Below are 10,896 nucleotides of genomic sequence, written 5' to 3'. Positions count from 1 at the left end.
TCAGTTTTTAAAAATTCAGATGGCAATATGATGACGTCACAATGTCCGATCAGCTATTATGATATATAAAATCATATCTACAGCTCATGTGCTTTCAGAATATGTAATAAAATTTAGGGGTCACGTTTCATCCAAGGAGCTATAACTGGTTTAAAAAAAGACATGATATAAAGCATATATTAATTTTGACGCATGCGAACGCTTGTGTTATTACGCGCGCACAAAAATATAATGTACACAACATTTAACCATAACCTGAAGTTTATACCCACTAAATATGATTCAGAAATCATGACAGATTAAGGTGATTATGGGGTCATTAAAGGCTTGACGAAAGAAAGATGAGGGTGTAAGCAAAACCCTATATTTTGACCATGATGACGTCATCAAAATGTAAAAAAATTCCACATATATGAAAGAGAATTGCCTCAGCTACAACATACTCAAAGTTGGAAGACAATCGATCAAGAATAAGCGAGATACGCTCAAATGCGCATTTGTTAAAATGACGTCATCGATAATATTCAGTTTGTTGAATTCAGATGGCAATATGATGAGGTCATAATGTCCGATCAACCATTATGATCTATAAAATCATATTTACAACTCATGTGCTTTCAGAATATGTAATAAAAATTTGGGGTCACCTTTCATCCTAAAGAGCTGTAACTGTTTAAAATGAGGCCTAATTTTAGCAAAATTTCACTGTATATCGGAACAAATGCGCACAAGGGTCACTATGTTTGATGCGTGCGTACGGCATTGTTATTGGCCATAGAGTGATTGAAAAGATTGGAAACTTGTCAAAACAATGTCAGGAACCCAAAATGTGACAAAAACATTAAAATCTAGGTTCCATACGTGCTGCGCGCGTAAAAATGCGCATGCGTTGTGGTAAATTTCAAAAAATTTTGAAATGCTCAAAATGACTTGAAACGTGCTCTAATTTAATCTAAATGTGATTTCGAGCATTTTAAAATTTTGACGCGTGCGTTATGACGCGCACGCGTAAAATTAGGGTACATTACATTTAACATTGACTTGAAGTTAATGCTCACTTAATACGATTTCGAAATGGCAATTGGTTAGACTGATATGAACGATAATGTAAAAACGCAAAATTGCCTGAAATGTGCTCTATTTTAATCTAAATGTGATTTCGAGCATTTTAAAATTTTGACTTGAAGTTAATGCTCACTTAATACGATTTCGAAATGGCAATTGGTTAGGCTGATATGATCGATAATGTAGAAACGCAAAATTGCGCGTAGATGATGTCACGTATAACTGATAACTGCGCTCATTGAAAACCTTATTGTGACTATTCCAGGCCAAGTTAAATGTTTGTTGAAACGTGCATGTATGAATCTCGTGCCAATTTTTAGATCGTGCTAACAAGAAATGGGGAGAAAAAAAAAAGATCTGACAATAACAAGAGGTGATCCGCTAGCGGAGCGGATCACCAATTATTTTGCTTTGAACTTATTTGACTTCAAATATGGCGCATGTGTGCGTGGGACCTCATGCAGAGATCCCAAGTCTCCCGAAAATCGCGGGTTTCTCCCGAATTTTTAGGCCGTCTCCCGCCCTCCCGATTTTTATTAATATCTCCCGATTTTTAAAAATATCCCGAAAATGTCACGAAAAATGTGATTTCCAAGATGTCATAGAGCAATGAAACAAAAATTCTTATCTTAAGCCAATATACTATGGCGCCATAAAATGTCATAAACAAGGCCAGGGAGTTGTTAATTAAGTTGTTTATCAAAATAACTCCAGGGCAAGGCAGGCGTGGTAGAACCGCCTTGTTTATCCTCCATGTTACGATCTTTTGCATCCAGCGCCGACCTCATTCAATGAAATGGCTGTCAGTTGAGTAAATAAATTTCAACAAATTAACGAAATCAGAAATCACATGAAAATGGATGGGGCCCAAAGTTTTCACCGCGAAGATTTGGAACAGAATTGGTGCTTTCAAGTAAGCTTCAGTTCTTTAATAACAATACTAAAAAAAATATAGTTAATAGATTTTGGTACTAAGCAGTCTTCCGAAAAATGAAGTTTATTTTAATATCGATCCCGAAATATATGTAGGGCTTAGGCCTAGCTAGGCTCTATCTGCACTGCAGGGTATGTACTGTATATGTGTTGTGTTGGGTTGGCGTCTGTGTGTAGTGATGGTCGTGACTCTGCGGCCTTCGGCCTAGTTACGCATGTATAGATGGATTTAATGTTTTTTCATGGCATTATGTACCAGTTATTATAGTATAAATTACATAAATACAAGAAACAGAAAAGAAAAACAAATGGGTAAATTAAATTAGATTTTTAAAGGATTGTAAGGAAAGGGAAGAAATATTGCTACAAATGTCTGATAATTGAGTTACATAATTTAATTGAGCGATATTTAAAAGTTCTTTTTCCAAAAGTATTTCGCAATTGTGGTAAGACTATTAAAGTGTTTTTCAATTTATGCTATGGTAGGCATCAATTAATTTGTAAAAATTAGTTATTGTAAATACTCAGCAACAGTGCCCGATAACTGTCTCTTATACACATCTAGATGTGTATAAGAGACAGACCAAGCAAAGCCTTGTTGACTGCTGCCAAGAACGCTTTACTAGCAAAATGCTAAATAAATAATAATATTTATAAATTTATATTTTAGGCCAACTGCAATGTGTAAACAAATGTAAAATTGTTAAATAAAAGTAAACAAATTGATGAAAATTGTTTGTTTTCTTCATTTTGTGTAATACTTTCATGTTGCACAGCGTGTTGTAAGGCGTCACAGTGCGTCGCTACAGGAGACGATCGCTTCATGAAAAAAATCTCCCTATTTTTTGGTTTTCAAACTTGGGATCTCTGCCTCATGTAATCTTGAAACAAGATTTTGTGATAAAATATCAGGAATACTCCAAGTGAACTCATTGTTTACTGTTCAGTTTCGTTACTCGGGCGCAATACTTAGTTTTAGTTGGTTTTCTGGCAGGTATGGCACCAGAGAATTATTTTGTTTGTGTCAGTATTAGGTGAACACTCCATCTAAACTGTTCACATCCTTTTTTTTTTCACACCATTTTATCAGGGTTAGAATACACATTAAACAGCAGGGTGCTGTTAATCACTAAATAACTTAGCCAATGTGTGAAAATCAGTGATGCATGTATCAAAGGACTTAGCCGATCGTGTTAGTCACGTGCAACAACCCGACTTTTTGCCCCAAAATTTGTTGGTTTTAAATTTTCAGTGATATGACTGTGACAATGGTAGCATCCCCCTGATTCTTGATTATAAATCACAATAATTACAGTTCCTTAAAAAGGTAAAGATGCCAGAAGTTGAACCAAGTGTTAACCAGCAGAAAGAATGACCAATATTTGCTTGATTTTGTTTCTGGTTAGAAAAATAATCTTGATAATCAGTGGTTTTTGTCATGGTCATAGTACTGTATATGCAGTGGTTCCCTCCTAGGGGTCCGCAGTGGCATAGCTAGGGGGTCAAGGAGGGGCACGTGCCCCAGGCGCCAGGTTTGTGGGGGTGGAGGAGGTGCTGAAATGGGAGAATGAGAGTAAAAAAAGATTGCACTTTTTAGAAAAACACGACGAAATTGATGTATGTTGTCAGGCATGAATATTTTCCAGTTAATAATAGGAATCTGATTGTAGTTGTTTTTATTAGCAAATTTTTAGATTGTGATTTCTTTTCAATCCATTTCGACCATTTTCTTTTGGTTTTTTTTCTCCTATTCTCTAATGACTACACGACTAAAGCTTATCCTGCCATATCTCAGAGCCACGATGGGAAAAGCGAGACTATCTTCTTTGGTACTTAGTATTGAGCGTGATGAATCAGACAACATTGCTAACTTTGCTCATGTTATTAACATATTTGCTGATGCAAAAGCACACAAAATTCAGTTGCGAGTTTGAACAACGTTAAAAATTCAGCAACTTTACAAGACTCTACTATAAGATAAATTTAGAAAATAAGAATACTAAGCTGTATGCGATAAATACAACAGCCTTACAAATCATGATAATGGTAAAGTTGTACACAAAGTTCCAAACATTGTAATGCAGTTTCAATAGTAAGAAACAGGGGTGGCGCCAGGTCCCCCTTCGGGGATAGCTGTGCTCCAACCCCCCACCCCGTCGGGGAGAAAACCATAATTCGTTGGGGAAAAAATAATGAAAATAATGGTATACTCTAAAATCGATTAAATAAGCCTTTGAAACCCATAAATTTCAAAAATTTTCGGGGGCTTAGCCCCCCCCCCGCAGACCACTTTCGGAAGATTTTAAGTGACGCTCAATCACACCCACTTTGCTCTCGTCAAGGAAATCTTCCCCCTCGTCGGACCCTCCTTGGGCAAATCCTGGCACCACCTCTGGTAAGAAAGAACATATGAGTGCTAGAATACTAATAGTTATTTGGGTTTAAATGTTATTTAGACAGTGCCTGATATGGACGTATGGTACGGATATGCTTAAAGTCTATACAATCAATATCAATTTATTTCAAATTATTATAATTATAATTGGGGGTGCGGAAGGTTTCTACTCTTTCCCCCGGGCGGCAAAAACTCTTGTTACGCTTCTGGGGGTCCGTGAAAAAAATAATTGGGGGTCCGCCAAGTCAAAAGGATTGGCAGGGTGTCTGCTACATTTGTAGACCATGAACATATTACTGCTAATAATTAAGTGCCTCTATACATTTGACATACATATTCTAATATTTTATTGCTGAATCTTTTATCTATTGTGTGTATACTTTATGTAATGTTTAGATGTTTAGTTTAGTGTTTAGACAGCCACTTGATAGGGCATTGTCAGGTATTGAACATCTTGTTAACATGTTTTGTCATTGCTTTTACCTGGATATTAAATATATATAAAAATTCAGGAGCTGTAAATTTTACTAATTAAAAGTAAATAGGGGATAAAAGAAAATACACTTCTGGCCATCTAGAAGTGCTGTAGACATTTTGTACCCCACTCCAATCATGGTGGGACTGTGGTTTCTATCTCGAATTCCAGTATCTACCCCTGCTTTGTGTGTACTATTGTGAAATCGTATCGACAATGAGTAATACTTAGACATAGGGGTCCGTTGAGACACTTGACATGTCGTGAGGGATCTGCGTATGCAAAATGGTTGGGAACCACTAGTATAATGTACATTAACTTTACCAGGTATTCAACTTGAAATCATTTCTTGTTCCTTCTTTGACCTTGAAAACACCTAATACAGTACCTCTAGGAATGTCTTCCCAATGTGTATACAATACTGTTTAAGTAACCACCAGAAGGACCCTGAAAACAATTCCAATATTTTTTTTGGGGGTGGGGGAGCACTGTTATAAGTTTCAGAGTTTTATTTCCTTAATACAGTAGCAGTGCAGTTTTTCTTATTCTCACCACTACATAGTTTATTTTATTTGAAATTTAAAAATAAAAATAAAAAGAAACACAATGGAGATCTATATTAATTATATATATGTATATGATATTATTGGTTTGTAATTTCAGAATTAGGCGATTGGAATTGGAACATGATATTGACTTTACAGATCATAGCTACCAGATGAGACTGCCACTACATGCCAGATCGACAGCTTCAACATCTGTGAAAACCAACCTAAAAATTACTGAATTTTCAACAGAGCCAAACATCATAACTTGTCAACAAAAGGTAGAGAAACTTCACTGATTGAGCCATAACTGAGTAATCAAAGCAATCTATATGTTATACTGTAGGAATATGTTGTTTTTGCCCTACCTGTTTTTGCCCTACCAATTATCATTTCAAAAAATCCTTATCCTTTCATCTGTACTCAAAAATATTTAAAGTGAAAGATTTAAAAACAGTAAAATTAGGAATGTATTTTTTTAAAACTTCGGTTTACCGAAAACCTAAAATTTAAATATGGTAACCATAAGAGACCAAAACTTTTACAAAATTATTGAAATCTAAAACTAAGTTGTTACAAACATCAACAGGTTATATAGAGAGCTTTTGTTTGCACAACGACGTTACAGTAGGACATACTGTAGAACGTAATGACATCACTAAAAGTCATCTGCACATACAAGAATGTTAAGTTGTCATCGCGTGGATTTTAGGACGCAATGTAGGGAGTAAGGCCTAGGCCTAATAAAACAAAGAAGCAGCATGGAAAGTCGAAAAAACTTGCAAGGATAGGATAGTAGGAGTGGTTCTGTTCCATTGTTGCGTCGTCAAACAAATCAAAAGTTCCCTCCTGATAGGAGCACCATACTCAATGATAGGGCGACTTTGTATTACACAATAACTGTGTTGTAGTGATTAGTTGATAATTAATGGCACTTTATTTTAAATTAAATGAAATTAGGCCAAAAAAAAAAATAACACGCCAGTCAGATTCATCTGCGGTACCCTTGGCTCTCAAACACACACAGAAAGCTTCATTGATAACTGTTAGGCCTACATTTGCTGCAAGATTCCCTAATATATCGACTTTAAAAAAAACCTTGTTGAAGAGTGCCCTAGAGTAACTGCAATTAGGCCAAGGCCTGCCTATTAAAATTATGGTAAACTAGCCTAGCAATCGGTAGGGTAGGAGATTGATCGAAAAATCAGAAATCAGGAACCAAAAGGAAGCTCTAGGTGAAATATAGACTAAAAAATATTTTTGTAGGTTTCTGCATCATGTTAAAAAATGACTGGAAATTGTAAAATCGTAAAAATAAAAAGGCAGCAAAATATTTCTAATTGTAAAATTGCAAATACTGTATAAAGGGCTGCAAAAGTGAAGGGCTTTACCGTAAGTTGTTTTAATATTAACAACTTCCATGTGTCATCTGTTGTTTGTGTGTTGAATGTCTTTTGTAATTTTTGCCCATCGATTAAATTTAATATATTTCTGACCATTTTATATTTTTATATTTTTACCATACTTTATCTGTTTTAAAGTAATTTTTAAGTCTTTGTAGGGCCTACCATTTTCATCTGTATTTTATGTTGTTTTGTATTCTGATGTCCAACTTTTTAATCATGTTTTATGATGCCATTTATAAAGATATAAAAATCAAATCAAATTGTTTTTTTTTTTGTTTTTTTTTGCACAGCCACTGCAGTCTATTATTTTATGTTTTGTATATTAGACTCTAAAAATCAAATGTTGATCTAGATAAAAAATAAGTTTTACATTTGTCAGTATTTGTTTTAAACTAATTGTTTTTGTCTCTAGGCCCAAGAAGTTATAAATAGAAGAATAGAGCATAGGCAAAAGGAAAGATATGAAGATCCAGTTCGCTATAATGTTAAGCCAACCATTGGCCAACTGTCAGTCAGAAATGTGAGCATGTGAGCAGGTTTGCTAATTAAGAAAATGATTTAGACAAAGAAAGTGTAAAGTTCACAGCCAACAACAAATAATATACAAGTCAGAATATTTTGTAAGAATGTAGCTTCTGATGTTTATACTATTAAAAGTCATCATCAACATTCCATAAAGCTATACTGTATTAGTCTTAGATTGTCAATTATTAGAATATCTTTAAATTTGTGTCATATTTGTTGAATATGTAGTAGAAACCACATGTGCATTATTACAGGAGCTTTTTACATATTGAATACGTATTGGAGATGTGTACGTGTATACACACTCTGTACAAAATCTTGAAGAAAATTTTGTTTTACAGATGAATTAGCCGGTTAATTTGGTGGTCAAATGTTTCAATATTCCTCTATTGACTTGTTGGAACTGTAACAAGAGTGATTTTTTGTGATACTTTTAGTAATCCAATAAATACAGGATCAGTTTTTTGCTAGGCTATAGAAGCAGTCAGCCGGGGTCCATATACCAACGCCGGACGTTGTATACCTACGACCTGGACATCATCATCGAAACTACCGGTACCACTCGGGCCTTTGTGATTCATTCATCAAAAAATCACAGCAAAAACAAACCCAACTATTTAAAATGCATATTGGTAAGTGCACTAAACAATCAAAGTGAATTAGTTTACTCCTGCTTTACTCAAAACTGAGAAAAAATCAAGTGAAAATTTTTTGACAGCTCTTGTGTTTTTGCCGCCAAACCGGGACCATAACAATAGAGTTACGTAACTTGTTACGTGACAGGTACACTAGACACTACGCTACGTCTCTACATTGCTTTGTTTACAAACATTCAGGATGACAGTTACTGTAGATACAGTATTTTAGCTGCTGCGTGTATTTACTTCATGTTTTTACACTACACAGCAGGCCTATATACTGATGAACTTATACACACTTGCTCATATATCAGGAGAAAGAAGATAAATGTCTCACACAACGAAAGTTTGACTTCCAATGTTATATCACGTTCCAGATTCAGCCGGTGCAGGAACACCTCAAATCACATTATTTGGAGAACATTCTTTATTTGTATGCTCCGATGTGGGGATATTGAAATTAATCCTGGGCCAACACGATCTCGCACACCAAAATGCCCATGCCAAGGATGTGGTAGAGTTGTCATATCTAGAAGCAAAGCAGTAGATTGTGATGGATGTGGAAAATGGACACATATAAAATGTACACACAGATTTATAACAGAAGATACGTGCAACGAACTCATATATAGTGAACGCCCATTTTCATATATCTGTGACGAATGCTCTGTTGCAGCATTGCCGTTTGCGCCAAATGATGTTTCTTTTGATTTTGAGTCAGATGCAACAGATAATCCACCAAGTAGTAACGCGGAAAATTGCAAAAACGAAAATGAAAATGGGTTTTCTACAAAATATCGTAACTTTAAAAAGAAAGGTCTACATTTCATGCATGCAAACGTCAGATCTTTACCACCAAAAATATCTGAAATTAGAAAAATAATACACGAAACAAATGTAGCTATATTTTCTATTAGTGAATCTTGGTTGGACAGCTCTGTTCCACATGATGTGGTTAAAGTTGATAACTATATACTTTTGAGGAACGACAGAAGTAGAGATGGCGGAGGAGTCTGCGTTTATGTACGGAGTGATATGGCATTTAAAGAGAAACATGGTCTGCAAGACGAAAATATGGAAAGTTTATGGTTGGAAATAGTTCTACCCAAAACAAAGCCAATAATATTTGGAGTATGCTATCATCCCCCATGGGACAATAACTTTTCTCAAATTAACATGAGTTCTGAGATAATTATAATGGGAGACTTAAATATTGATTTAAAAAAAACAAATTCATCTTTGTATAGGAAAATAAATAGCATTTTATCTATGTTCAACTGTAAACAAATTATTGACAAACCAACAAGAATTACTCGTACAACTAGTAGCATAATTGATCACATAATTTGTAACCACATGCCTACTATCTCAGATTTTGGTACAATAGAAACAGGATTTAGTGACCATTATATAATTTTTTGTACGCGTAAAATAAACAGAGAACCTATAAATCTACACAAAACAGTCAAAATTAGATCTTTAAAAAACTACAACATAGACAACTTTAAATCTAAATTATCAGAAATGGATTGGACAAGGGTAACTTGTTCAAATGATGTTAATATTGCTTGGAATAATTTTAAAGGTTTATTACTTAAAGTAATAAACAATGTAGCCCCAATCAAAGAAAGTGCGATTAAAAGCAAGAACAGAACCATGGATGAATAATTATACAGTATTTTAGAAAGTATAAATGCTCATGACATCTTGCTTCAAAAATTTAAAAAAGATAGGTCTCAAAGTACCTATCAGAAGTACTGTAAATTAAGAAATCAGGTTAAAAGATATATCAAAGGCTAAAGCAGAATACATAAATCAACAAATTGATGAAAACAAAGGAAAATCAAAACAAATATGGAAGAACCTAAAGTCATTAGGTTATGATATTAAATCAAAATTGTCTCCTACTATTGTTCTTAAGGAAAATGATACTATATATTTTGATAGAATAGAAGTTGCAAACTATTTTAATTCCTTTTTTACGACTGTTGCTGCCAGGCTCGCTAGTAGTCTTCCAAAAGTATTTTTAAGATTTGGTGTTGCATCGCAAAAATTTAAACAATATTACAGTCAAAAGGGTATAGTGCATGGAGCATTTAAACTTAAAGAGGTTAGTGAAGATTTTGTATATAATGAACTATGTAAGCTTAATATATCTAAAGGTACCGCCATGGATGGTATTCCTGCTAGATTTTTGAAAGATGGAGCCGATATCTTACGAGGTCCTGCTACGTACATTATCAATTTGTCAATAAAAACCAATATTGTTCCTGACGATTTAAAAGTTGCGAAAGTGCAACCATTATACAAAAAGAATGATAGATCAGATGTTTCAAATTATAGGCCGATTAGCATTTTAAATGTTTTTTCAGAGATTCTTGAACGTTCAATATTCTGTCAATTAAATGATTATTTAAATACACACGATGTACTTTATGAAAATCAATCAGGGTTCCGCAAAGGTTATTCCACTGACACCAGCTTAATCCACATCAGTGATTACATAAGAACAAAATTATCAAATGGTTCATTTGTAGGTATGGTTACACTAGATTTACAGAAAGCATTTGATACTGTAGACCATGAAATACTAGCTCTGTAGTAAATTGGAGGTTATGGGAGTAGATAATAATAATTGGTTCAAGTCCTATCTAACTAATAGAAAACAAGTAGTATGTTTAAAAATAGCTAGGTCAGCACCTCTTAATATATCGTGCGGAGTACCACAAGGCAGTATTCTCGGTCCATTGCTATTCATATGTTATATCAATGATATTACAACTAGTGTAAAGTCAAAACCATTTATGTACGCAGACGATACAGCTATCATTGTAGATGGTAAAAATCCAAATGAAATTTTATCTATTTTGAGTAATGAACTACAGTCATGCAACCATTGGCTTATTGAAAACAA

General features: G+C 34.4%; 1 protein-coding gene across 1 annotated transcript in view; it reads left to right on the top strand.

Annotated features, from left to right (window-relative positions):
- Nucleotides 1–7,497, top strand: part of LOC117100353 (spermatogenesis-associated protein 4-like) — a 55,333-nt gene extending 47,836 nt beyond the window's left edge. Inside the window, exons 4-5 of the mRNA XM_033240015.1 lie at nucleotides 5,532–5,694; nucleotides 7,232–7,497. Of these exons, the coding sequence (XP_033095906.1) occupies nucleotides 5,532–5,694; nucleotides 7,232–7,351 (283 nt within the window). The 3' untranslated portion in view covers nucleotides 7,352–7,497. The remainder of the gene's footprint in view (nucleotides 1–5,531; nucleotides 5,695–7,231) is intronic.
- The last annotated feature ends 3,399 nt before the right edge of the window (nucleotides 7,498–10,896 follow it).

The sequence above is a fragment of the Anneissia japonica genome, unplaced genomic scaffold (genome assembly GCF_011630105.1).
Source record: "Anneissia japonica isolate Jap-2015-1 unplaced genomic scaffold, ASM1163010v1 scaffold287922_len478547_cov175, whole genome shotgun sequence".
NCBI classification, from domain to species: Eukaryota; Metazoa; Echinodermata; class Crinoidea; order Comatulida; family Comatulidae; genus Anneissia; species Anneissia japonica.
This window is presented reverse-complemented; position numbering and strand designations above follow the sequence as displayed.